General features: G+C 56.7%; 1 protein-coding gene across 1 annotated transcript in view; it reads left to right on the top strand.

Moving 5' to 3' along the window:
• Positions 1–27,769, top strand: part of SEZ6L (seizure related 6 homolog (mouse)-like) — a 38,726-nt gene that overhangs the window by 5,938 nt on the left and 5,019 nt on the right. Inside the window, exons 2-9 of the mRNA XM_010582261.1 lie at positions 14,370–15,110; positions 15,365–15,498; positions 21,848–22,040; positions 22,628–22,813; positions 23,276–23,441; positions 24,323–24,489; positions 25,551–25,745; positions 25,837–25,975. Of these exons, the coding sequence (XP_010580563.1) occupies positions 14,370–15,110; positions 15,365–15,498; positions 21,848–22,040; positions 22,628–22,813; positions 23,276–23,441; positions 24,323–24,489; positions 25,551–25,745; positions 25,837–25,975 (1,921 nt within the window). The remainder of the gene's footprint in view (positions 1–14,369; positions 15,111–15,364; positions 15,499–21,847; positions 22,041–22,627; positions 22,814–23,275; positions 23,442–24,322; positions 24,490–25,550; positions 25,746–25,836; positions 25,976–27,769) is intronic.

Here is a 27,769-nt window from a genome sequence, read left to right as displayed (position 1 = left end):
ATGAGCATCCCGGCCACATAGCCCAGGAGAGCCACAGGATCGATTTGCCTTTGCTCCTTCATCCTCATGACAAACTCCCTCCAGAGCAGGGACACCCGGTGGGACATGGCAGCAGAGAACGGGAGGGAGCAGGGGCACAGCAGGTCTCCCCACCCTGGGGTGTCCGTGTTTGGCACCGGCTGGGACCAGCCTGGGGGTGCATCTGGCCAAGGTCAGAAGTTTGGCACCAGGGATTTACCAGGAAGACTAGAAAACTCTATGGGAAACTTTCTATTTGCACCTAGTGAGGCTCAGCTTTCAAAAAAATGACTTACTCCTTGAAACCACCCTGTTAATTCATTTCAGAGAGGCCTGTCTGCCTGTAACAAGGCAGAGACCATGTCTTTCTTACATTTGTTATTATAAAAAAATGCAATGAACTCAAATTAACATCTGCATCAAAGTACCGCTGTCTCTAATGGCTTTGCTCCCCTGCTCCGTGGTCCCCACCAGCCCGTGTATCTCTGCAGAAATATCAGGATAATTAATCACACCCAGCAGCTGGGGAGGCAGCAGCTGTGGTTCCGAGCCTGTACAAGTCAGCACGCGGCAGGTCCTATTGCTTCCATGATGTAAATCTCTTAACTGGTTTGGTGGTTGACAAGAAGCTTACCATGAGCCGGCAATGTGCATTTGCAGCCCAGAAACCCAACCGTATCCTGGGCTGCATCAAAAGCAGCATGACCAGCAGGTCGAGGGAGGGGATTCTGTCCCTCTGCTCCGCTCTGGTGAGACCCCACCTGCAGTACTGTGTCCATCTCTGGGGTCCCCAGCACAGGAAAGACGTGGACCTGTGTATTGGTTTTATGTGGCAAGGTTTTGGTAGCGGGGGGGGTTACAGGGGTGGCTTCTGTAAGAAGCTGCTGGAAGCTTCCCCTGTGTTCGAGAGAGAGCGAGCCCATACCAGCCGGCTCTAAGACGGACCTGCCGCCGGCCAAGGCTGAGCCAATCAGCGATAGTGGTAACGCCTCTGTGATAACATTTTTAAGAAGGAAAAAAAGTTGGGACAGATGAAAATGGCAGCCGGAGAGAGGAGTGAGAACATGTAAGAGAAACAACCCTGTGGACACCAAGGTCAGTGAAGAAGGAGGGGGAGGAGATGCTCCAGGCGCCGGAGCAAAGATTCCCCTGCAGCCCGTGGTGAAGACCCTGGTGAGGCAGGCTGTCCCCCTGCAGCCCATGGAGGTCCACGGTGGAGCAGATCTCCACCTGCAGCCCGTGGGGGACCCCACGCCGGAGCAGGTGGGTTCCCGAAGGAGGCTGTGATCCCGTGGGAACCCTGCGCTGGAGCAGGCTCCTGGCAGGACCTGTGGATCTGTGGAGAGAGGAGCCCATGGAGCAGGTTTTCTGGAAGGACTTGTGACCCCGTGGGGGACCCACGCTGGAGCAGTGTGCTCCTGAAGGACTGCACACCGTGGAAAGGACCCATGCTGGAGCAGTTCGTGAAGAACTGCAGCCCATGGGAATGGCCCACGTTGGAGAAGTTCGTGGAGAACTGTCTCCCGTGGGTGGGACCCCACACTAGAGCAGGGGAAGAGTATGATGAGCTCTCACCCTGAGGAGGTGAAGCGGCAGAAAATAACATGTGATGACCGTAAACCCCATCCCTGTCCCCCTTGTGCCGCTGGGGGGCTTGGTGGAGAAATCTGGGAGTGAAGTTGTGACTGGGAAGAAGGGAGGGGTGGAAGGAAGGTGTTCTGAGATTTCGTTTTATTTCTCATTACCTTACTCTGGTTGATTTGTAATAAATTGAGTTAATTTTCCCAAATGGAGTCTGTTTTGCCTGTGACGGCAATTAGTGAATGATCTCTCCTGTCCTTATCTCGACCCGCAAGCTTTTTGGTATATTTTTCTCTCCCCTGTCCAGCTGAGGATGGGGGAGGGATAGAACGGCTTTGGTGGGCACCTGGCGTCCAGCCAGGGTCAACCCATCACAGCCTGCGTGAGCTGATCCTGAGGAGGGACACGAAGATGATCAGAGGGCTGGAGCACCTCTCCCATGAAGACAGGCTGAGAGAGTTGGGGTTGTTCAGCCTGGAGAAGAGAAGGCTCCAGGCAGACCTTACAGCAGCCTTCCAGTACTTAAAGGGGGCCTACAGGAAAGCCGGAGAGGGACTTTTTACAAGGGCATGTAGTGACAGGACAAGGGGTAATGGCTTTAAACTGAAAGAGGGTAGATTTAGATTAGCTGTAAGGAAGAAGTTCTTCACTGGAACAGGTTGCCCAGAGAAGTTGTGGATGCCCCATCCCTGGAAGTGTTCAAGGCCAGGTTGGATGGGGCTTTGAGCAACCTGGTCTAGTGGAAGGTGTCCCTGCCCATGGCTGGGGGGTTGGAACTAGATGATCTTTAAGGTCTCTTCCAACCCAAACCGTTCTATGATTCCTCTGTAATTGGATGAGCCTCTTTAATTCCTCTTCCTCGTTAGCTGCTGCTGCTCCTCTTGCAGCAGAGCAGCAACCAAGCTCGTGGGTGTTTGCATCCCTTTGGGAAGAAGCTGGTCATTTCCCAGCACAGGCTGGGTTTGTCCCTGGGGACCGGGGGGTCTGCCAGGGCTGCTCCATGCCTGGGGTGATGCTGGGGGGTGAGGGGTGCCGAGACGCTGGTGCTCAGGGCACAGCAGGGCTGGGGCATCATGAGGACGCAGGGACTCACAGGCAGTGGCTCCCAGAGCAAGGGGAAGCATCGGCAGGTCCCCCCAAAGCCGTGGGTGCAGCAAGTACCCACACGGAGCTGGCATGGCTGAAACAAATGCCTGAGAGTCAAAGTCTCATTGATTCCAGCTCTGTGAAACAGCACTGGGTAGGAAAATCCATTTTCCTCGTAGCTTGGAGAACTGTGTAATTTCCAGGCATCTGTCAGGCCACTGCGAATCGTTAGAGCAGTTACGAGCTTCTCCAGAGCATGGAGGGGAAGAAGGTTGCAAGTTTAATTCCTGTATTCCTGGCTCCTTGCTCCTGACCAAAGCAAATCAGACACAAGTGGTATGGCTTCGCCACTGAAGCGAGTGTTTAAAAGAGCATTTCATTGTCAGAATATTACTGCCGCCTGCAAGCAGTCCCTGCTGCAGAGCCCAAACCCACTGCTCCCACCCGTGACCAGAAACCATGACCTCACCCATGGCCAGTCCATGAGGCTTTTCCACCTGTCTCAGCCCAGAGCTAGGACCAAGCGTGGGCATGGGCATCTGCTGCCACCCAGGACCATGTCCCAGCCCAGCATTCCCTGCCAACGCAGCGGGTTCCCCCGAGCATCTTGCCAAGGCCCGCTCTGACCACAGGCAGCAGGCGCCAGTGAAATGCTTTTCCTCTTGTTTGCCTTTACCGACAAAGGCAGGTTTGCCCCTGGGCGCAGGAGTTGCAGCTGGGTGGGCAGTGGTAGGGAGAGCCTGGTCCCTCCTGGCCACAGCTCCTCGGGCTGGGCACTGCTGCCAGCATCCTCACCCGGTAATGAGGGGTTTCCATGGCAACCTTATTTGAGCATTGCTAGTGACACAGATGTAAATTTTAAAATGAAATATGCAGACCACAGTCCTATGAGCATAAATAAACCCTTGCACATGGCCAATTTAACAGCATTTTAAAGCAGTTCAGAAACTTCCCAGGGCCACAGGAGTCTCTGTGGCATTAGGAAATTCATGAAAATGGAAGGAAAAATGCCCTGACCCCATCCTGCCCTGGGAGCCCCAGTGCCTAGCTGGGTCCCCAGCTTGAGCCCAGCATGGCCCTGAGCTCCAGGGCAGGACCAAATCAACAAGGAAAGGTACTAGTTACAACCCGTGCTGCAGAAGGTGTGGCACTCGGGGACTGCACAGGAGGGACATCCAGACACCCACAGGAATGGGAGGCAGATAGGTCCTGAAGCTCCTTGACCTCTGCCGCAGGCTTCTCCTGAACAAAGCCTGGGCATCTCTCTTCTTCTGAATTATCTGCCTATTAATTGCTCTTTGGGACAGCTATGGTGAAGACAGGCTGGCTGGCTCCGTCCGCTGCAGCCAGCTGTGGAAAACCCCACACCCCAGAGCACCCCAGTGCTTATTTTTAAGAGCCACCTGCTTTGCACAAGCATTGGGGATCACTGAAGGGCACTCTTACTGCCCTGCAGGTGTGATGTCCATGTCTTCCTGGCAATGGGGGCTGAGCACTGGAGTCTTGGTGCTTCCCCCACCGCTGGGCTGTCATGCCCACAAGGCAGAAGGACCCAGGGACCAGCACCCCTCCTGCATCCCGTGTACCATGCTGGGCAACGAACCATTGGAGAATTACTTTCTATTTTCTCCAACTGTGATGCAAACATTTGGATGAAAGCCATCCACAAGCCTTCCTGCTCCTGCCTCACCAGCTGCAGGTGGCACAAAATCACCTTTACGCAGGAGAGCAGCTCAGAAACGCCTGATGCAACAGGCAGATAATGCTCCGGCTGCATTTATCTGCGCTCCCACGTGGATGACTCACCAATGATCAGATTGCTACTATTTTATTTGCTTATAGGTTGACTGTCAGGATGCTCTTGCAGAAAACTTTTTTTCTTTTGGAAAAAACTTAATTTGCTGAAATTGTAACAGCAGGAAAGAGCAGGTTTTGAATCTCCTGTTTGGAGGCAAGCAGCCATCAAGTCTGTATAGGTCTGTTTTGACATTTTGAAAAATCAAAGGCTGTTTTGATTCAGGTTTTTCTGCTCTTCAAGATTTAAGGCAAAAATCTTTAAAAATCTGAAATCAAACCAAAGCATTTCCAGTCCATCACGCTGGAGTGTTTTGACGGACCCAACCTGCTTTTTTCTGGATCCTTGGTTCACACTCAAACCTTCTGTATTTTTCTCCCCAACAATGAAATCTGTACAGTGCATGCTGGAGATCAGCATGGGACAGAGATCCCAGGAGAGCACGACATGCCCATGGCCCCCACTGCCCCTTCCCACCCATGCAGCCCTCTACTGACACGGGGTTGCATCAGAGACAGCCTCAACACGCCTCTTTTATCTTTTATTTTTACAGGGATCAGCCCTGTACGAGCTCACAGAAGGAAGTTTTGGATTTCATTAGCAACGTGCACCTTCCTGAGCAGAGGGCCAGGTTGGAGGGCAGCAGGAGAGCCAGGGCAGGAGCTCTGTGTGCCTGGCGGCGAGGGCAGCGGCGAGGGCAGCGGCGCCTCTGCTGCCAGACTCAGCCCCACACACCCCTGCCTTTGCCTGCAGGCAGACAGCAAGCTCTCCTGACCAGGCATTGCTGCCCATGGGCACTCACGCTGCGGCAGGCGCAGCAGCCCTGTGCCAGCGTGATCCAGTTTCTCCCACTGCGGTAAATGGCAGCGCCTGCCGACCCTCCTTCATCGACCTGGCGGTAGTTGGTAATTCTGGGGGTTCAGCCTGCACCTTCATCTGCTCGCACGCTGTCAGGAGCTTTAGATTACCTGTCTGCCTGCATGCACTGCAGGCATCAAGGAGATAAGGAAAGAAGCCTCTATCTTTGGGAAGACAGATTTGGCCTAATCAAAGTGGCTGCAGCATCCCAACAGCCCGGGCTGCAGCAGAGGCTGCCGGGCTCCTTTGTTAATGGCAGAATGGGCACAGCAGCGGCACCAGCTTTGGCGGGTGGCTGCAACGTGGGGAGTGCTGGGGCAGGGGGGAGGCGAGCACCAGCCAGGGCATCCCAGGGGCGGCCCGGCTCCGTGCCGACGGAGGACGTGGCTCCGTAAGACCTGCCCGAGCTGCCTGGCCTTTGCATTTCACTCGCCTGAGCCCAGGAGCGGAGCAGCCTGTGCTCCACAGCATATCCTTCACATCGCACCCGCGGTGCCGGCCAGCACGCGGAGGCAGTTATGCTCATTATGGCTATTGATTGCCCCGTTTCACCTGCCAATGGAGTCTACGACAAGGCTGAGATGAACCATCTGTTGGGGTTCATTGCTCTGCTCAGTCCCTTCTCCTTGCTGCCTCAGTCCCCGCCGTGCCATCCATCTCACCCTTCAGAGGACCTCATTCAAGGCAGGGAACACAATAAAAAATTGAGCTATACTCTGCAAATAAATCAAGGCAGCATCTTTTTAAAGAAAAGCTTCTTGCCTGTCCCCAGCTGGTTTAGAGGAGTAGCTCTATCAGCACAAAGCATCCCGGAGCATGGGTTCTCCATACCAGGGCAGTGCCAGTGCCGTTCCCAAGCACCTGCCCCACAAAGAGCCTCCTCTCCCGCCATGGTCAGCCACCCCCTCACCTGACCTCACAGATGCCCAAGGGCTTGTGGTCTTCACAGTCATCCCTGCCATGGGCCCTGCAATGCGTTCCTGCTCCCGGGCAGCTGGCACATCCCCCCAGCAGTCCATCCCAGGGGGGGACGGCAGATCTCAGCCACATCCCCTGCCTTCGAGGAAATCCTTACAGCTCCCTGCAGAGCAGGCTGAGCCTGCAACCCTGCCCTGGGAAGCCCTGTGCATAAGCCAAGCCTATCCACCTGGGCCTGGCTTTATTGCAGAGTGGGTCCAGCTGCTCCCACAGACCCTTAAAGGGGGCTTGTTCCCAAGAGCAGGGCACCTTCTAGAGCAGGGTATCCTCAGAGCTGGCACAGAGCTGGGGATGTGCAGAGGCTGGGGGGGGGGCAGGATCAGTCCCAGCCCTCAGGGAGGGCTTGGGCCAGACATCTGCAGCAGAAGCAGCTCCGAGCAGGATTAGCCAGTCCCAGCACACCGTCAATCCACCTAAGCCCGTCACACAGGCAGAGCACAGGGCTGAATGCTGCCATTAATAGCATCTGTATAAGCTTCTCAGGGTTTCTGCCATAATCAGATCGCTAAAACCTTCAGGATGGTAACTACTGAACTTGAGCAATCAAGCCACCATCCTCCGGCAGCCTGGGAACGTGTGCTTGCAGCGAGGCAGTGATAGCATCGGCATTAGTAATGGGAACCCGGCGATACAGCTACTCATGGTTTAGCTCTTTCAGGAGCACAGCAGCAAAATGAGTGCTTTATGATTATTTCAGCATCCTTTTATCAAGCATTTGCAGTTCCCTAATTCCTCTAAGCCCCTCTGGCTGAGATATTGGCAGTAATCAGATTTGCCTGGCTCTCTCCAGCCACGGCACCTCTGGAGCAGCATACGCGTGTCTGCCATCGTTGGCCACAAGACACGGTCCCATCTCCCCAGGTGGGGCTGCGGGGGTGCTGGGGACCCTCTCGCATGGGGATGAAGCTTTGGGGCTGGGGAGGCCACGGCGTGTGGGACTCTGCACCACGGGGGCCCGGGGCTGAGCCTCCCATGGAAACTACATAGCTGTGCAGCGTGGCCCCGGGAAGGGATGTGGGGACTCAACGTGCTCCAGGGGCTGCCCAGACACACTCTGCTCTGCCAGCAAGGTGCCTGTGATGAGAGCCGCTGATTTTCCTGCATGCTGGGGCTGAAGTTGTGGAGATCACAGTTGCTGAGGTTGTTTCTGAGGAGGTGGCTGCAGCCCCAGGCACCATCCCCAGGAGCTGAGCTAGCGGGCAGTGGCTCCTGCCCTGTCCTGAGCACATCCCTTTGGGCTGCAGGTATCCCGCAGCCAAGGTCCCACCCGGATCCCGGTGTGGTACCATGCTGGCACCAGTCCTGCCGACCCAGCGCAGCCCCGTGGAGAGTCCCCAGCTGGCCCATCCCGGGGACATCACGGCTCCCTGGGGCCATCCCAGGGCCTCAAGCGTGGGCAGGGACTGCAGCGGCATAGGCAAGGGGCTTTGCTGTCAGCTTCTCTTGGCGCTTTGAACACTGAGCTTCCCATTCCCTGCTGCTCCACAAAGGCTTTTGGGGCTGGAACAAGCTCTTTGCTGTGCCCTTAATTGACAGTGCCTTGATTGCCAGGGGCTCCCTGCTGCGGGGGCAGCACAGGCACCGGCACAGCCACAGGTGCTGCCGGCGGGGAAGGTCTGACGGCACCATGGGTTTCAGTGCGGGTTTTTGTCTGTAAATTCAAGGTCCAGAAGCTGAAAGTCTCATCTTCCGCTGTGCCGGTGCTGGGTCAAAGGCAGAGTCTGGGGGTGCCCCTTGCCCAGGAGCACAGCGGGGCTCCGCTTGGTGGGGACGCGGGGACGCTGGCACTGCGGCCGCTGGGCAGCGGAAAACTGCCTGAACGCACCGTGTCCCTGCCCTGTGCAAAACACAGCCAAGCTGCTTTTTGAGAGGGACCGCTGAAAAGCCAGTTTCACTTTTATGGAGAACAAGAGCTGATAGCATATGAAATTGTGGCAAAGGGGAGAGCTTGAGCTCACGTTTAATTAGTTTTCTTTTGTTCGCCTGGCCTTGCAATCTCATTCACTCTTTTGCTTAATACATTACAGTTTGCTCAGTTAATGCGCCTGGGCTGTCACGGCAAATTCCAGGCCACAACCCAAATCTGTCGCTGCGTGCTCACAGATCACGAGCAATAAGCAGATTTATTTCTGAGTAGCGGGAAAACAAAATTCTTCAAAAGAGTAAGAGAAAACTTTCCTAAATGGCAAAAAAAGGGCTGTTTGCACCTGAAAAAATATTGTCAGAACAATTAGTTATTCTTTGTATGGGCAGAAGGATTGCATGGGTAACAGAGCACAGACCCCAGTTATGTTGGTCTTTGAGGTCATTAATTTTTCTTGCTCTGATGGCAAGTTTCAGAGCGGTATTTGTACTCATTTGTGTATATTTAAGGAAACTTTTGGTGCCAAGGGCCCTCTGTGAGCAGCTGACGGCGCTGCTCAGGTGGGCGGGTGGCTGGTGCCCTGCAAGCACCCAGGTCAGTGCTGGGTCTGGGCGAGGGGAGCTGCTTTGGCTGCCCCTGCCCTTGCCCTGCCTGCCCTGCCGCCCCTCCTGCCCCGCTACCTCTCGAGAGCTCCGTGCCATCACCCCAGCCCTGGGGACTGGGGCTGTGTCCCCACTGCCAGCCCTGGCCGGCGCAGAGCCCGCACACTCCCACATGCAGCACGGCGTGCTCAGCACCCGTGCCCTGCAGAGGAGCCAGCGCTTCCGACGGCGGCTAAGTATAAATCGTGGGGGAGTGAAAGCTGGTTGGAGACGTCCTCCCCGGAGCTGAGCTTCCTTCCTCAGTGTTTACACGCCGGTATCTAGGCAGATCCCAGAATAGACCTGAAGATGAGCTGTCATGTTGCATTAAGATAGATCACTTGTGCTCCAAACCGTCCCGGACGTTTCTGTCCCACCTTGCAGGAGCAGCCGCCTATGCCAACGCCGCTGTGCAGAGCGCAGTGCCCCGGGCGCCACGCCGTGCCCAGCTGTGGGGGCCGCTTGCGGAAGCTTTTGTGGATTTAGAGAAGCCTTTCCAGTCTCAAACTGCCTGCGGAGCGCTCCTGATCAAGATACAAGATAAACCCCTTGTACATCTTGATAGCATTTTCTTCCTCTGGAGCTGGTTTAGCAGATTAGATCAAGGTCAAACGTGATCATTTCTCTTCCACCAGCTCAGTGTCTCTGGATCGATGGCTTGTGCAGAACAGGATGGATTTGGGCAGCCAGGAAGGGTCCTGCTCCACCTGCCCCGGCCCCCACCTGAGCATCCCGTGGGGCCGGGGTGATGGCGGGGAGCATGGGCATCCTGCAGCACTGGGTGACTTTAAACAGCCTCGTCCTGTGCTGTGAGTGAGCAGCAGAGAGTAAGAGCCCGGCTATGAGAGCACCCCAAGCAACCGTCCCCTGCTGACAACATTTCCTGCCTGCCATTATGATAATATTTTTGCTACTGCAATTCAGAGTAAATCCACAGAATTTATTATAAATCACTGGTGGTTTATTTAGCACTCCAGTGGCATTAGGTGGCCAGGCTACATTGCTGTGGTCCTGGGAGGGGAGAAGGGCTGCAGAGCTTCCAGCGATGAGTGTGAGCCGCAACCCCCCCGTGCTCCTGGGCTGGCTCCTGGATAGAAATCCACCAAAGGTGCTTGGGCAATTTCAAATCTCATCTCTCACCATGATTACCTCGTAGTCCTTGGAGGTGGGAGAATGGCTGTTTGCATTCAGATGAGTATGGAAAGCATCTTACCAAAGCCTGCCCTTACCCTACTATCAAATATGGAAATCTACTGCAATCCTTCCTTAAGGATGAGGATACTTCATTCTGCTTCCGCTGCTCTTTGCTTTTCCTAAAGCCTCGTCCACCCTGGAGAGGCCGTCGGCAGGGGAACTCAACTCTGCGGGCAGCAACAGCCCCTCCATGTGTGGGGGCCTCTGCCCCCCCCGGGAGGGAAGAGCTGATGGCTCCCTTCCCTTCCCGAGATGGGCACCGGGCACAAGTGAGTGGAAGAAAGCCAGTCGAGCAGGGAGGGGAGCAGGCACTGGGCTGTGCTGGGGCCATGGGGGGTCGTGGGGCAGCACCGAGGCATGTGGGGTGTGAGCAGGGTCTGGCAGCGCCGGGGAGGCAGCAGGCAGGGCTGGCAGCCTGCATCTTGGGGACATGCTGGGGCACAGCTCCAGTTTGGGGGTGGCGATGCAATCTGGAGTTAAGCTTGTTATTCACTTCTTTTTCTGGTAATGTGGAATATGTCCTTATTAATCACCGAAGCCAGGGCCCCCCTGTGCCTCCATCTCCCCGCTCCAGCCTGGCTGCATTCTTCGCTTCCCTGAAATACACACTTGCCCTTTACAAACTAAAGCATATTAAGTATCTCATTACAGAGTCACTATACAGAGTGTTTTATTTCATGCTTTGTTAAGGACAGAATCGTTTAAATGCATCCTGGCAAAGGATCTAGTAAGAAATTAGTCAACTTTCTGAAAGCGTGAAATATGGTTTAACAGCAACATCCGTTAAGAATTAGAGTTCACATGACAAATAACCCAGGGATGCTGTTTTGCTGTTTCTGGTAATACACCGGCTTTAAGGACTCAGGTTCCTGTAGGAACATCCTGACTGTCCCACCATGAACTGGTGTCCCACTGTGTCCCACCAGCCAGCGAGCCCCCTCCCCTCACCTCCCAGGGCCATGCTGCCTCCTCCTTGTCTGACAGCCCCATTTTCTCCTGTAATGGAGAAACCGTTTTGCTGCAGAGCACTAAAACCGATGAGCTGAGCTGCAGCCAGACCAGCGGCAGTGGGAGAGCAGCCGCCAGTCACCCATCCCGGGCTTGGGCTGGGAGAGGAAGCCTAAAGCACATGAGAGCCCTACAAAACTTGTCAGGGAAGGAGAGTTGATGCTGGCACTGCCTTGGGGACCAATTCCCCCCATCACCCCACAGCAGGATGCCCATGGCCCCATGGCAGGATGCCCATGGAGGACAGGCTCAGCCCGGGGGTGGGATGGAGAGGGAAGCAGAGACACTCAGAAATGAGTGGAGGGTGTGGGGGCTCCTGGGCTGCCCCCCTAGCAGTGTGCATGGGGACACCGAGGCACCCAGCATCCCCGGGGGGAGCCGGGGGAGATTATTCAGAGCCGACACAAGTCAGTGGTTGCAGACTATGTGTGTGAAATGTCTCCTAATGTGCTAAGGGAATCAGCTAATGAATTTGCTGAACCACCGCTAATTAAAGAATTAATTTTTTAAGTCATGGGAAACATAACGGGAGAGGCCAGGAAGACCTCCATAGCCGGGACCGGCTTGCCTGTGGCTGGGTCCATGGCTCAACCGGCTGACAGCAGGACACAGCAACTTTGGATGGGCACAGGCAGGGCCCTGGCTGTCCCAGGGAGTTGGGGCTAAGGACCAACGCAGGTAACAGCAGCCCATGCAAGGGCTCAAGGGGATGGAGGAGCAGGAGCAGCTCAGGGACTGTCCTGGCACAGCCCAGCGAGAGGAGAGGTGAGCCTGCCTGCAGCGGAGGGGAAGGCTCCTGCACTCCTGCTGTGCACTCACTGCACAGACCTGGACAAAAATACATCTCCAGCCTCAGACAAGCAGATCTTGGGAACTCCATCCTTCAGGCTAACTCTCCCAACATTTGCCTTTCCCTGTTGTGTACCCTTATCTTTGGTTCTGGCCAGAAACCTCCTCGATTCTCCAAAAGACGGAGCAAAGTCAACTTTCAGCAGGCTGCTTGTGCCAGTCCCTCCTGCCCTGCAGGCAGCGGCTGCCCCATTAACGGCTGGGGATATCCCCCATCCCACGGCACATTCCCCAAGGCTGACGCTGGGCTGCTTTTGCTGCAGAGCAACCATTTGGAGCAGTGACCACTGCTTATCCTTGCACAAGCTGCAGCAAGAAGAATAACTGCTTGGTTATAAAGGGAGCTGGCAGGGACCACTGGGGCATTCAAGACTCTGCCACTCCATTGCCACTGTGAGTCCCTTTTCTCCCTGGCACCTGTGGAGGTGACAGTGCTGGGGTCCCTGGTCCATCCAGGCGAGCGCTCGTACCTTAGAGTGTATGAGTCCGAGTCCTATAAAGCCGCTGATCCCGCATATCCAAATAACGCAGGGGCTGAGCGTTATGCATGCAAGTCACCTCTGAGTGAGCGCGCACCTCTGCAGAAAGCAGAGCGGGTACCCGAGTGTTTCCAGGATCAGCACTTAAATATGTAATGAGAGGCAACAGCTGGATGGCATAAACACGCTGGGGGAGCCGCAGCGCGGCCAGGGATCACGAGCAGCATAGCAAGCAGCCATGCTCTGCAGCGTCACCAGCGAGGCGGGTTTAAGGTCTCCTACAACTTTCTTCTCCGTCAGGAGTCCTCCGTGCACAATACCGGGCAGGGTAGGGGGGAGCATGGCTGACGGTGGTGTTCACGTGCCCACGCAGGGCAGGAGGAGCACAGGGTCCCCCAGCCTGGGCAGTGCAGCGGAGCAAAGCCAGGCACGCTTATCGATGCTCGCCTGCTTTCCCATCCTCTGCCCGATTCTGCCCCAGTGCTCATGCAATTGCCTGCAATGAGATTACGATTCTGTGCTTAGGGCTGAGGAGCTAAAGCAGCCCGTACCAGCAGAGCCCTTGTAAAACCACTGCTGTGCCAGAGCAGTGCTGTGCCGGCCTGCACCGCAGCGTGCCCAGCACGGTGCTCGCCAGCTGTGCGGCAGCAAAACTAATGCTAAGGCATCAGAAGCAGAAGTTGAAAGGCATTAAAATCACAGCGTGAGGTAAACGGCGGTTGGACTCCAGGGGAATGGTACTCCCCCACAGCAATCACCTGGCAGTGTCCCTGTGTTTCAGGTTTCACATCCAAAAGCTCCATTCTTCCTTTTCATTCCAGTCCTACCTTCATTAGTAGAATTTGAAACGCAAAAAAATCAAGTGAAATTTAATGCAAGCGTTGTGCTTTTATTTAAAGTATCTGTAACACTTAATTGTAATGAAGTGCCCAGGGCAAGCCAGAGGTTTACCATGCTTTGCTGGAGTCTGCTTGGGAAAGTAATCCTGGCTGCTGCTCCAGTCCCCCATCCCACAGAAACCTGGCACTGTGGCGAGCACACGTCCCGGCTGCCCCTGCAGGCATGTCACAGCAACTTGAACCACTTTTTGGAGCAGGTCGGTGCCTTCGTTTGCTGTTGCAAAGGGGAACACCTGCCCAGGCAGCCCCATGCCCAGCCGGGTGCCTGCCCACGCCACAGGCAGAGACCCTGTGTTTTGGGAACTCGGGTTCCAAACCCTCCTGGGGAAGCTGAGGGGGCTGGAATTACAGTCTTTAAGTACGGCGCATTAAACACCTTCCCTGGCAACTGCTGTTTCCATGGAAAATGTTGACTCTCTGCCTCTTGGAGCTTTCTGCAGCATTTCGCAGAGCCGCGGCGCTGCTTACAGCTTATTTTACACCATGGACCGCAGCCCAATCAGGCCCGTTGGTGGTGAATAAATCTGTATTTCATGCAATTAAACTCCCTGGCTGAAGCGGTGGCGGTGTGGCTTTGATTACTCTTTCTTTCCCGCGCAATGCTTTGCCCAACACAAAAGGTTAGTGGCTGCCTAAGGAGAGACTTTGCAGAAGTGGGTGGTGTTTTGCCATGGGAGGCCGGAGGAAGCCAGTTAATCGGCGTCTGTTCCCCGCCAGGCAGCAGCGTGGGGAAGACAATGGGAAAGAGCTGCGGCCTAATCAGGCGCTTTGAAATAGGCATATTTGCTGATGACAATTGCAAAAATAAAGGCTTTTCACAGAGATCGAGCCAGAGCAACAAACTCAGCAGGAGTGAGTGAACCTCCCTGAACAAGTGACCTCTAGATAAAGAGACCAAATAGCAGCTCTGAAACAGTGAGATAAGGCCACTGAGTTTCAACAGAAACCCAACTTTCGGAGTGCAGGCTCATTATTGCTTTCCCATAATCAGTCTGTTTGGGAGAACGGCAGGCGTTCAATCAGCCGCAGCTCCCTGGGGGGCTGATTTTGTGCCGCCGGCACAGCTATAATTTCATGCCCAGAATTGCCCAAGTCCCACTTTTCCCCATTTTTTTGCAGACAGTGGATCAGGGGCAGCGCTGGTCCCCGCCAGCCCGGACCCTCTCGCTGCAGACGAGCTGGTGGACAAGACGGTCGGCGGAGCTGGGGAGCTCAGGCATGCCATGGGTTCGGCCAGCGCAGGCAGGGAGCTCGGGCACGCCACTGCCCTCAACCTGCTGCCGGCGGCGGAGGACGGCGCCGAGCCGGCGGCGGAGGAGACGACGCTGCTGGTGCGGAGCCACATCCTGCCAACGCCCACCGCCGCCCCCGACGCTGATGCAAAACAAACTTTCCCTGTTAAGAAAAAGCCACCTACGCTAAAGCAAGTAAATACGGCAAGGAAGCACCCAAGGCCCAAGCCCACCCTGCCAGGGCCCCCCAGGGCTGCCTCGTCGGCCAGCCCGCTGGGGTCCGGGCTCCCTATCGCCTCCCAAGAACAGCGTGCACCGGCAGAGGCAGCAACCAGGGCGGGGGATGCGGAGCAGAGCCCCCCCGAGCTGCCCTGGGGGGGCCGGGCCACAACCAGCCACCCCACGCTGCAGATCTCCCCGTCCACCCTGCCACCGGCGGTCCCTCGGCCCTTCCCCGACAGCACGGGTGATTCTGGCGAGGCTCCGACCGTGGCTCCTGCCGGCGGCACCGTTAACTGGACAAACGGCACGGAGAGAGAGGTGCACGGCTCCACGTCAGAAGAGAGCCAAGAAACAACCACGTCCACCATCATCACCACCACCGTCATAACCACGGAGCCCACCCCAGGTTAGCCGCACCGCCCACACAGGGCCGGGGAGCATGGGCATGGGGTTACGGCAGTTGACGGGGAGCAGCTCTGCGTGCGGTGCCGGCGGCACTGCCTGAGTTTGTGGGGCTGCCTAAAATCTTCTGCCCTTCAGCGGTGTTGGCCGCTGGAGCAGGAAGCCGGGTGCTGGGTTTTAGGGTCGTACCCAGGTGCGGGAGGGAGCTGCCGGGTGAGCCGTTCCCCCGGGGCGATCGCTGACACACGTTCCCCCTAGTCCTCTGCAGCATGAGCTTCCACGACCCTGAGGGCTACATCGACTCCACGGACTACCCTCCGCTGCCTGTGCACAGCTACCTGGAGTGCACCTACAACGTCACCGTCTACACGGGCTATGGCGTCGAGCTCCAGGTGAGAAGCGCGTCTGGGGGCAGGGGATCACTATGGCCCGACACCCCTGCTCTGCAACAGCAAATGATGCAAAGCACCCACAGCTTTGGGCACAGCTGCCCTGGGCACCTGCACTTGCTTAAAAAAAACCCTTCCCAGGGAGAAAAATAGATTTTTCTTAGGCCATGTAATAAATAAACTGTACAAGGGAACTGGTGGATCCTGAACGTCAGTGATGATCAAAGCATTGAAATGCCATGCAATTAATTTAACAACGAGGCACTGGCAGGCGATTTGCAAAAAAAGGCATTAAGCCTTCGTGGGAAGGGGCGAAGCAGCAGCGCTGTCTCCGGTGCGGCCACCAGCCTTCTGCCCTCCCTCCCCAGCCCATCAGGAGGTGTGCGGGCAGCCCCGAGGCATCTGCGTGGGCAGCCCAAGTCCCCTCTCCAGCCAGCACTTGCTTTGGACGGGTTTTGACAAATGGCTCCTACACAGAAGCAGGGCCACGTCCCTGACAACTGAAGGATAAAACCCACATGGACAAGCAGGCATTTTGCAGCAAACCCCAGCAGCAGCAAGTATGTATGCTGCAGCAGAGAGCCAGGGGTGAGTTTCTGCAGGAAGGCATCTGGAACTGCTGTGACCTGGCACGAACAGGAGCATGGAGCGGCGGGCACGGCCAGCATGGGTGCAGCACACCGCATGCCAGGGCTGCCGCCGTGCCGGCACTGTGCAAACCCATCAGAGCGGGGGGTCTGGCCCAGGCAGACGTGCACGGTCAGCTCTCCCCAAAACGCCACATCCCACAGTCCGGCAAGGCTGGGAGCAGGGCAGGGGCCTGGACAGGTTTCAGACACCATCAGTCCATGGTCTCCATGCTCTGGTGTGCAATCCTTTCTTGTTCTTGCGTTTTTCCCCATGTCACCATTTGCATCCAATTAAAATCCATTAACTTTTAATCTGTGTAATTAAGAATGTGCATTAAAAAGAGTAGTAGTTCCAGCGAGCTTGTTCCTGCCATCCCTCCGGCAGGCACAAGGGGCTGACCTCTGTGGCACGATGTGGAAACGTGCCCTGCTGCGGAGGTTGCCCTGTGAGCCAGCAGAGCACAGGGGTGAGCACTGGCATGTGTGTCTGTCTCAGACACTTTTCCATGGCAGTAACTTTGTCTCCCCAAATCCACAGGGTGCTAAAGACAGGCTGCTCCGCTGTAAATTCGCTTCCGTCCATAATCCATCAGGTGACACCATTCCTGACCTCGCTCCATTGTAAACTGAGATTTTAATGGAGCATAAAATTAGCCTCTCCACCCCCCGAGCTTTGCATTTCACTTTGCTGATGCTTCTGAGCATTTCAGACAAATTAAATCACAACAGCAGGTCCGCGCTGGCTGAGCATGGCCTCATCTAGAGCTGGCTGAGCATGCACCATGCAGCCTGTCTGGCAACAGCTCCTGGGGTGGCTGAGATGCCCGTGGGCGGCCAGGCAGGGCTGAGCCACTCCAGGCAGATAGGCACCGGTGGGAGCTGGAGGGGAATGGGCCCTGGGGCTGCAGGCAGTGGTGCTGAGTGCCCCGGAGCTGCTGCCTGCAGCCGAGAGCAGCAAAGTGCCTGCCCGTGCCCTGCCCCAGGGTGGGCAACAGCTCAACAAAGATTACGGAGGAGGGAAAGGGCCTGCCAGTCCCTGCCCTGCCGCCCCAGATGCTGCAGGGACCCTCTGCAGGTGCCCACGGACGAGGACTGATGTGCTCCAGCATGGCAGCATCAGCGAATACCTGACTTGCCACTGCAGGCAGCAAGCTCTGCAGAAGGCTTTTTAACCATTTAGGCAGCAGCAGCGACATGAATTATGTCCCAAGAAAGCTAGAAACAGCACTTGTGGCAAGCAAGACAGCAGATTTGTCCCCTCCTTAGTTTGCACAAAGGATGTCACACATGATACATGCTGATGGAGGAGGCAGACAGTGCAGTGCAGAAACATTGTCCATGTTTGCATGCAAACCTGATTTTAAAATGACAAGTCTACCCTGGACATCATCCCTGACCAGTGGGACTGGTGCAGAAAGCTCTAGTCCCACAGCTGGGACTTTTCCCCACCATCACGAACAGGCTTTGCTGTAAGGACCCATGCCCAGCTGCTCCTGACAAGCCTGCAAGACCATCACAAAAGACTGGCAGCCAAGGGAGCTGAATGTGGAGGCATCCCTGCACAAGCTGCCCCTGGCAGGGGGGCAACAGCCAGCTGGCAGCCAGCCCCAAACGCAGCATCCCAGCCCCTTGCCCCAGTGTTGGGGAAATGGGGCACAGCATGGCGGAAGGGCCAATAATTGTGGGGTTTGGGCTACCTCTAACCGTTGCCTCCCCTCCCAGGTGCCAGGACCCACAGCAGTGCACAGGTAGAGCGTAGGGCCCCGGGGACCATCCCAGCGTCATGCCCCAGTTTCCCCACCTGTAAACCAAGACCAATGGCCTCATTCTGTGCTGCTCTCCAGCTTGCACTGTGGGGAGTAATTAGCACAGACATGCTGGAAGGTGGCAGTCCTAATTCTGTATTATTTCCTACCAGAAGGGCTGAGACTGGAGGTGACAGGGAGGACTGCTGGCTGCCAGGATGCTTCACAGGTCTGGGGTGTAGAGCAAGGGCTGCACTAGCTGGCACGAGGGGCTGACGTATGGCGGGTACCGCTGCTCATCCCCAATGTGTCAGCTTGGCTGGGGGCAATACCCATACCCGAGCCGGGTGGGACAGCCGTTACCTCCCCACTGCTCCCCCTTGTTTTGCCTGGTGCTGACGGAGTCTTTTCCATTGCTTTTTAATTATTTCACATGTACAAGCACTGCAAGCTTCAGTGGCTCTGAGGCTAATTACATCGGGCAGGTGCTGGAGTAACGCAGTGCAACCTCCTCAGCTGCCTCACCATGATGTGGTTAATTGGTTAACATTTAAGTGATTTGGATTTAATTCACAGCTCCTGTAATGGAGATAGGCAGAGAGAGATCTTGCTGGGTGAGGAGGAGTGGGGCTGAGCTCTCATGCCAGGATGGTGTGAGGCAGAGGTGATCCATGAGGGATTCCTTTTTCCACATGGGTTTGCTGGGGCTGAGCTGGGAGCTCTGGAGGCCAGACCTGCTCAGGGATGCTGGTTTGGGAGAAGCCAGGCTGGGCTGGGGAGCAGAGCTGTGCAGGTGCTGTATTGCTCTGTGGTGGGGTGGCCTGGGGAGCTGGGTTGGATGTGCTCTGCATGGAGCCTGGGCTGGTGCACTCCCTTGTCATGAGTGGAGTATGGTCTCAGCAGGTCCTGCTGGAGGCTGGACAGGAGGAAGGATGTTCAGGAGAGCATGGGGAAAAGTGTCCCCCAGGATTCAGCATGTGGCAAGGGGAGGGCAGAGCAACTGATGGTGAAGCGCTGCCTGTTACCTCTGTGAATCTTGTTAAAGGCATCTGCAGGAGAAAATAGACACCTCTGGGACAGGAAGGTGCTGACCCTCAATACTGGGACCATGGGAGAGTGCAGTGGTGGCAGGAATGGCTGTGGCATTGCAGCCCTGCCCCAAAATAGAGACTGGGAGTGTAGAGCCCTGGGGCTGCTCCTGCAGGCACTTGAAACCGTTCAGGAGGCCACGAGGACCCTCCGCTTCTTTCCCTTGCAGCCTTTGGAGTCAGACCCTTGCTCACTGCAGAGGAAATCTGCCTTCGGCGAGGAGGAGGCACAAAGCCTGGATATCAGGCATCGTGTCAGGAAAGGCTGCCAGCAAACCTGCCTGGTGCTGGGGGCTGCCCAGGGCTACGTGAGAGCTCGGGGTCCCCGCTCAGCTCGCTGCTGGCAGCCCCCAGTGCCCCTTGCAGCATCCTGGAGAGAGCTGTGCCTCAGCCTGCCTGCCCCTGAGCCAGCTGGGTTGCACCATCACAGCCCTGGGAGCTGCGGAGCAGCCAGCCCTCCGAATGCTTAGTTAAATTATATTTATTTTTAAAATTCTTGAATCTTCTTGGCAGGAAATAGAATTTCCCTAAAGAAATTTTCTAGTGGGTGAGCAAGGCTGGCAGCCTGAATCAAGGATCCCTCCTGTCTTCCCAACAGACTCTTTAGGAGCTGACTTTGGTGCAGTCTTTGATTAAAGTAAGAACTCGTCCTCCCCAGCCCCTGGCAGGAACTCACACATATGGTCCCTCTCACAGCAGCTGACGGTCCCTGGCCTGCGGCCACTGCGTCCGTCTGTACCTGCCGGTTACTCCAGAGCGGACTGGGTCCTCTGAGGGTGCCTGCCTACCCAGCACTGGCACGGGAAACAGAGGGTCCTTTGCAATGACATCCCTGCTCTGGGCTCCTCTGAGCCTGGGTTTACAGGAGAGGGAGGCAGATGGTGGAGCCGAGCAGTGTCCCCACCCCACAGCATCCTGCGAAGTGCCAGGGAGATGCCTCAGTGTTCATCAGCTCCCTCTCTTCTGCAGAGCTCTGCCTGCTCGAGGTGCTCCTCTGAAACCCCTTCCCAGCAGCAGAGCTGAGGAGGGAGAGCAGAGCAGCTCAGCTGCAATCAGCTGCTCGGATGGCACCCCAGAACATTTCTCTTTCCAATTTGCCAGAGTGATTCGGTGCTAGATAGCGTGCTTGATGCTAGTCATCACCAGAGGAAGCTAGCTGGGAGCAGGTTTGTCTTTGAGTGATTTCAGAACAAAATGTGTTAGAAACAACCTGGAAAAGTCTTTGCAGTGATTCAGGCAGAGCTCGGGAAGAAAAACTCTGCCCCAGTGGGAGCTGGGGGGAAGTCGTTAGCTTTGTACGTAGCCCGCTTAGCGTCCCTGGATCCTGCACTCCAAATAATTCATCCCCAATAACATTTAATTCATTTCACTTATTGATAATTAGATCTGAGCCATCCTACCAGACGCGATGTGTGCAGGCTGTGCTCGGGAGGCGTGTTTTTAGGACAAAACCTGGAGAACAAGAAATGACCTGGGGCAGGTCAGGGTCCGGGGCACGCACTTGGCCCATGCTTCTGATGTGCAGCGCCCGTGAGGACCGAGGACTGCTTTGCCCTGCAGTGAGGACCGGAGACTCTCTGCAGTGACCCAGCACCCTGCTGCAAAATAAGGCAATATCAGCTCCTCCTGGGTAAAAAGTGTGGGCTGGGGTGAACCCAGGCATGCTCTGACCCAGCCTGGGGGCTGCTCAGCCCAGCCCTGCAGTGAGGACCAGGCTTTTCCTGGCACCGTTCAAGGCTTATGGACCTTTGGGGCAGGCAGGGAGTTACTCGATGGGGTTGAGGTCGTTTCTCCTGAGGAAATCTCGCTTCTTCCAGCAGGTCAGAGAATGCCAAGTGCCACGGGTGGCTCTGTGTGTGGTACCAGTGGCCCTTGGAGCTGGGCACATCGCTGCCTCATGCACCAGGTGGGGGAGATGGGCACAGTTGTAGCAACAGCAACAAATCCTTCTAGTCAAAACATCATTGGGAGCGCTTGCAATTATGGGCTAAGGCTGTGGTGTGTGCTAAATATAGATCCCTGGTCCTCACATACTTAAGGAAACAAATGATCTGATGAGCATCTTTCTGCTGAAATATGAGCCCATTTATTAAGCTAAATGGACATGAAATGCAAATGTGGGGTTACTTTTCAGCTATTTCCAAATAATAATTAAAGCCTTTTGGGACTATTCATTAGACGCATTTGCCGTGTGACCCCCCCCCTCCACTCCCCGGTGTGGATGAGGGATCCTGGGGAGGATCCCTGGTGCACGGGGTGGATGGTGAGTGCTGAGCCCTACAAAAGTACCCCAGTTTGATTGCAGACCTGTGCAGGACAGCCAAGCCCCGGCTGGGATTGGTGAACCCAGGCCATGGCCATGCTCTGTGCTGTGGTGTCTTGAGGTGCAGGTCTGCTCCCAGGGCTGATGCGGGCAGAGTTGGGTCCCCACCGCTACCCTGACCAGCGGCTCATGGTACCCCTCCATCTTCCTCCTGTCTAACCCTCACCACCTTTACTCACCCACCCAAATCCCCAGTTTCAGCAGGGAAGTAGACGTGGGTGAACTTGTGCTGCACAGGAGCATCCAGCTTTGAAACATGTCTCAAGGGAGCGGCTCTAGCTGTCTGCACCCGCTGTCCGGGGGAGGGAGAAGGGGTCAGTGGTCACGGGGGTCTCTCAGGCTTGTGCAGGGCACGGACTGCTGCATCGCCACTGAACAAGGAGCTCCTGTCCCCAGTGAGCTGCCAGTGCTCAGAGCAGCGCGGAGGGAAGGAAGGCTGTGGTGGTGCAGTGCTCTGCAGCTGCGGGTGCTGTGCGTGTAGGGGGCTGGGACATGTCTGCTTTCCCAGCACCCTGCCGGGACCCCCACCTTCACCCCTGCAGCTCACAGGTCTCTGCTTCCACCCAGGTGAAGAGCGTGAACCTGTCGGACGGGGAGGTGCTCTCCATCCGCGGGGTGGACGGCGATGCCCTGGTGATCCTGGCCAACCAGACCCTGCTGGTGGAGGGCCAGGTGATCCGCAGCCCCACCAACACCATCTCCGTCTACTTCCGCACCTTCCAGGATGAGGTGGTGGGGACTTTCCAGCTCCACTACCAGGGTGGGTGCCTCCCCGCCGCGGGCGTGCAAGGAGGGGTGGGACGGGGCATCAGTCCCGCGGGGCTCAGCCCCAGCGGGCTGCAGCAGGGGAAGGATGCTGGGTTCTGCCCTCGCAGACCAGCCGGGCTCCTGTTCCAATGAGTGCCTGTGCTCAGAGCATCGGCTGGGGTGGGGGTGAGCAGCAGCTCGTGTCATGCCCCGGGCGGAGGGTTCAACGTGCACTGACATCCCGGGCTCCAGTGCTGGCTGTGCTCCTCACGCCCGCCTTGCCCCGTTTCTGTCCCCATGCAGCAGCTCTTCCTGCACAGACTTAGACTGCCAGTCTATTTTTTCCTTGAAGAGTTATAAAAAATAGATGAGTTCAAGCAAATTCTTTTTAAAATAGAAACTAGGTCTGGGGAAAAGCAGTAACAGGTGGAGAAGCTGCTAGCAGTGTGGTGGTTTGTCAGTGCTCTGCAGCCGGCACCCAGCAGCAGGGTCTGTCTGTGGCACCATGGGCACATCCAGCATGTCCTCAGCACTCCCCCTCGACTGCGGGGTGACCTGGACCAAACAAGCCCTAAGCTCCAAAATGTGTGCTTGTTCCAGTGTTTATGCTGAGCTGCAACTTTCCACGGAGACCTGACTTCGGAGACGTCACCGTGATGGATCTGCACTCGGGTGGAATTGCTCATTTTCACTGTCACCTGGGCTATGAGCTGCAGGGTCCCAGGGTGCTTACGTGCATCAATGCATCGAGGCCACACTGGAGCAGCCCAGAGCCAATCTGCTCAGGTACAGTCCTTGTTAGTTAGCCTCAGTGCTATGAAAAACTACGATCCCCAAAGAAAAAAAAAATCGGGTTGCTTGCTTTGTGCTGCAAGTTGAATGCAGTCCTGGGAGTGAGTAAAAGCAGTGCTCTGCTCTGCGCACAGTGCAGCCTGAGGTGCTGCAGGTTTTCACATCAGTGGCAACAGAATCTGCCTCCTAATTAGGCAGGTAAGGAAAGGAAATCATAGATTTTATGTGTATGTGTGAGCATATACATGTATGCGTAAAACAAAGCAAAGCCAAGCCAGGCAGGAAGTTAATGAATTAAAGACCAGTGAGACAAGGTGGGCAGGCATGAGCTCTCCATTGAGCGGAGTGCTTCATCCCCTTTGCTGTGCAGAAGCCCTGGGTGCAACTGTCTGCCTGCACTCTGTGCCTTGCCCTGTCACCTCGTCATCTCAGCAGGGCTGTGCTCTATGTTGGCAGCTCCCTGCGGCGGGACGGTCCACAATGCCACCATCGGCCGCGTCCTCTCACCCAGCTACACGGGGAACCAGTTGAGCAGCATGTACTGCGTGTGGGTGATCGGGGCCCCCCCGGGCCAGAAGCTGCACCTCCACTTTGAGAAGCTCCTGCTGACTGAGAAGGACAGGTGAGGCTCCGGGATCTGCTGGCCAGCAGCAAGGTCTGCGCTAAGCCCATTTCCCTGCACTCCCAGGACTGCGGAGGGCTTTGTTCTGCTCAGGGTGAGGAGCAGGGAGCTTTGCTGGGTGCTAAATATACCAAAACTTGGAAGCTCCCAGCTGGTCTCAGCTCCCCCACGTCGCACCTCCTGCCCTCCTGGTGCCCAGGCTGCAGGTGTCCCAGGAGGCAGCACCGACCTGACCTCAGGGTGCAGCACGGAAGAGGCTGCCAGCTGGAGGATGGTGGGGATGGGGTCAGAGAAGGGTCCTGGTGGAGAAGAGGAAGTTTCTGATTTAGGCGTTCAAGTGCTCAGAAGGCACGACAGGTCTTGGAGCAAAGAGAGCTGCAAGAGGTGGGCGCAGAGCACCAGCCCCTGCTCTCCCGAGGCCCTGCGCTTCGTGCCAGGGGATCTTGCTGGTCTCCTGATCCTGCTAGCTGCAGGGCGATGCAGTGTGCTGCGTCACACCCGTCCTTTCGTCCCTCCAAATACCCAATGCCCAGCACTGCTCAGCACCATGGCACAAAAAGCTGCAAGTCCCACGCTATCCGCATACGTAACACAAAGCATACGCTTATGATGCTGATGCTTGTTTTTAAACAGCATTAACATTCAGTTTGGTAACAGGCAGTAAAGCAGGTTTATGGCTTGTAGTAAAATCAAAGAATAAAGCCCCTGTTTATGACATAGTAAAAGAGACTTATCTGGTTGGTGAAATTTTGTTTGCACCATTTCTTTAAAATGCCATATTCTGGGATCACCAGACAGCGGGTGCTGGCAAGAAGGGGGGGCCGGGTGATGCTCCGGGGGGGACACTTCTCCCATGTAACGTGCCGTGTTCTCCCACGCAGGATGGTGGTGTACAGTGGGGACACGAACCAGTCTGCCGTCCTCTATGACTCGATGCGTGCTGACAGCGTGCCCTTCGAAGGGGTGATCAGTGACGGCTCCTCCATCAGAATCGACTTCCTTGCGGAGGAGCCAGCGGCCGCCACGGCTTTCAACATTCGCTTTGAAGGTGATGTGCTCTCATTTCGGTAGCCCTGAGAGCAGCAGGCTGGCCTCAGCCAATGCTCCCAGGTCTCGGGATGTTTGGGCAATTAACAGAGAGACAGCTGCAGGAAGGGTCTCGGCTGCCCCTGGCATCCGCAGAGCCGGTGCTCTGTTGTGCTGTTGTCCCTGCGTTGCTGTAGGTGCACAGGGCAACCCAAACTTCACCTGGGGCTGAAGTACCTTTGGGGAATACATTTGCCTAGCAAGAAATAGGAAAATAGCAGAATCCCATTTGCTCCAACAGAAAGGTTTGTTGCTAAGCTGAGTGTCCACGGGACATGTCTCCGGTGCCTGCTGTGGGGCAGCCCCAGGGCAGTGGATGCTGTGTACAGCCCCTCCAAACCCAGGCTGAAAAGGCCATTGGTGCCATGGGAATCACACAGCCTGCAGTGACCATCACCACCAAAGGCCCAGTCTGTCCCCTTCCTTCAGTCCCCATAGCGTGGCACCGCTGGGCACCGAGCCCACGCCAACCATGGGGACAGGGGCTGTCCTGGCTCCTGGCCTCACTGCAGCGCTTGCTCACCTGGCTGCCTTCCTCCGGACCCGCCAGCAGCTCCTTCAGGGATGAGGTGCTGGGCAAGCCCCGGACAGCTCACACAGATTTGCTCCAGTTGTCATTTAAGTGCATCCTGCTGCCAGGATCAGTCCCACGGAGCCCCACGCCTCTGAGCAAGCTCAATAATGTGCAGTAATCCCAGGGGAGATTGCTCAGCAAATACAGCAATTGGCAACACAGCGAGTGCGTTACTGATGCTGATACACAATGGAAGTGGGGTTTGGTTAAGCCTGCATGGCTCAAGACAGATAAACTGTTGTTAATCCTAATTGCCTGTAAAATATGCCATGGAAGAGGCCATCTGTGCACGGCAGGGATGGAGGGATGGGTTCCTAGCTGGGGACAGCAGCAGAGCCTGGGGGTCACCTAGTAAACCCCCTGAGCTGAGGGGGTGAGGAGCAGAGGAAGGCAGAGCTCCCCGCAGCTGGCCCCGTGCCCCTACGGCTAACGGGGTGTTTCTCTGCCAGCCTTCGAGCGGGGCCATTGCTACGAGCCCTACATCCAGAATGGGAACTTCACCACCTCTGATCCCACCTACAACCTGGGCACCACCGTGGAGTTCACGTGCGACCCTGGGCACTCCCTGGAGCAGGGCCCCGCCGTCATCGAGTGCGTCAACATGCGGGACCCGTACTGGAATGACACGGAGCCGCTGTGCCGAGGTCAGTCCCCGCACCGCGGGGTGATGCTGGGTGGTGGGTGCGAACACCCCTGGGAGCCCAGCTGAGCCCTGCCTGCCTCTTGCTCCTGCAGCCATGTGTGGGGGGGAGCTGACCGCCGTGGCCGGGGTGATCCTGTCCCCCAACTGGCCGGAGCCCTACGCGGAGGGGGAGGACTGCATCTGGAGGGTCCACGTCGGTGAGGAGAAGCGGCTCTTCCTAGACATTCAGCTGTGAGTAGTCCAGACCTTGGTGCCTGCCTCTGCCCCACCAGTGCTCATCCCACTTTGCTGCAGTATCCCCACTCCCCTCGCCCCAGGGACCCACACCGTTTCCCTGTTGTCCCCCTCAGAGCTTTCTTAATCCCCTGTGATGTACTCTGCACCCACAGGGAGGTCCAGGGCAGTACCGAGTACTGCTCCCTGTGTTCAAAGCACTGTTACACCATCCGTTGCATTAGTTAATTGCTCCTGAGATGGCTTCTGAACTCCTCCAGAGTGAAGCCGCAGGGACTGGTGCCACATGCGGCCACGTGCAGCACGGAGTGACGCGCAGCACCGTCACGAGCTGGTTCATATGAGGCTAGGAAAGCCTAGGGGCATCCATGAGCTGGAAACCTCAGCTCAGCCTTTGGTCTGAATGTGATACAGGCACTAAGGGAAGGTGTGGGGCAGGGGGAGTCTCTGCCCAGACCTCCCTCCTGTGCCCTGCCTTCTTTCTCTTGGGGGACCAACGTGTCTTCACAAAATGCATCAGTTCCCCTCCTGACTGCCAGCCTGCTCCTGTGCCATTCAGCGACACGGCTCAGAAAGCCACAGGGAGCAGAGCAGAGCTGCCCAGCAAGCCCTGGCTGGGCTCTCCAGGCACCGGCAGGCACAGCAGCGCTTGCTGCACACGCCAGGGGTCAGAGGGATATGGGATTTGATGCCAGGGTAGGAGCCCTTGGCATGGTAATGCTGATGATGCAAAGGGAATCTCCTTGGATGCTGTTTTGGGTTTTCAAGAGGAGGGCGTGTTTCAAGTAGGGGCTTAGTCGTAAAGATTTTAAAGCTTTCTGTAAAATCACAAGTCAGAACTCTCAGTACACCTCTCTCAGCTTTGTGGGTGCTTGGGCTGAGCAGAACTGGAGGCCAAGCAACTTGAAGTCATCAAACATAAATGTCACTGGGAAAATCATGTTTGACAGAAAGCAGAGATTTACTACAAATGTCAGCTTGCCATGGGGATTAGCTGGGCGTCTTCCAAGAACATTCTTAATAAAACGTTTGGGGATCGGCTCAAGCGTCTCCAAACAAGGCTGAATCAGACGGGCCGACGTGCAGGGTAGGGGTCCTGCAGCGACCGAGCATGTCCTGGGCCCTCAGGTACTGTGCACGCACAGCCGGCCAGATCCTGCCCGTCTGCAGGAGCGCAGGCCCGGCTGGGAAAGTGACTTCGGCCTCCAACCTGATGGAGACTCCTGCGGGGCCGGGAGCATCCCGGTGCTCTCCCCCTGCCCCGCTGCTCCCCCACGGCGAAGGGGGGATGCGGTGTCCCTGCCCCCAGCCCTCGCCCCTCCTGCGCAGCCCGGTAGCGGAGCGCCGGGTGCCGGCTGCGCTCCCGGGCACCGGTGAGCCTTTGCCGGCACGCAGGACGAGGCAGGGCAGCGAGCAGGGGAAGGCGATGTCCGTGCCCATCCTTGGGGTTGAGGCGATCAGTTCGCCCCCACCACCAGCCCCGAGCAGGCAGCCAGCGCCTGCCGGGGCTGCAAGAGAAGGAGCCTGGCAGCACGGCTGGCAGCCCCGGAGCGCTGCTTCCCCGAGCGAGGAGCGGGGAGAAGAGCCCCTTGTCCCCTCCCGCTCCAGGGGCAGCCGCAGCCCCTGCTGCAGGCGCCGTGGTCGAAGGCTGCTGCCCGGTGCGGGCCCAGGCTCCGGAGCGGGTTTTGCTGCCTGCCCGGCCGGATCCCAGCCCTCCCCGGCGGAGCCGCTCCCGCTCCCCGCGCCATCCGCGGGCCGCCACTGCTCTCTGCTGGCCGAGGGGACGAGCGC

Source organism: Haliaeetus leucocephalus, unplaced genomic scaffold (genome assembly GCF_000737465.1).
Source record: "Haliaeetus leucocephalus isolate CR32 unplaced genomic scaffold, Haliaeetus_leucocephalus-4.0 Scaffold840, whole genome shotgun sequence".
Lineage (NCBI taxonomy): Eukaryota > Metazoa > Chordata > Aves > Accipitriformes > Accipitridae > Haliaeetus > Haliaeetus leucocephalus.
The sequence above is the reverse complement of the archived record's forward strand: the minus strand, read 5'-3'. Positions and strand labels throughout refer to the sequence as shown.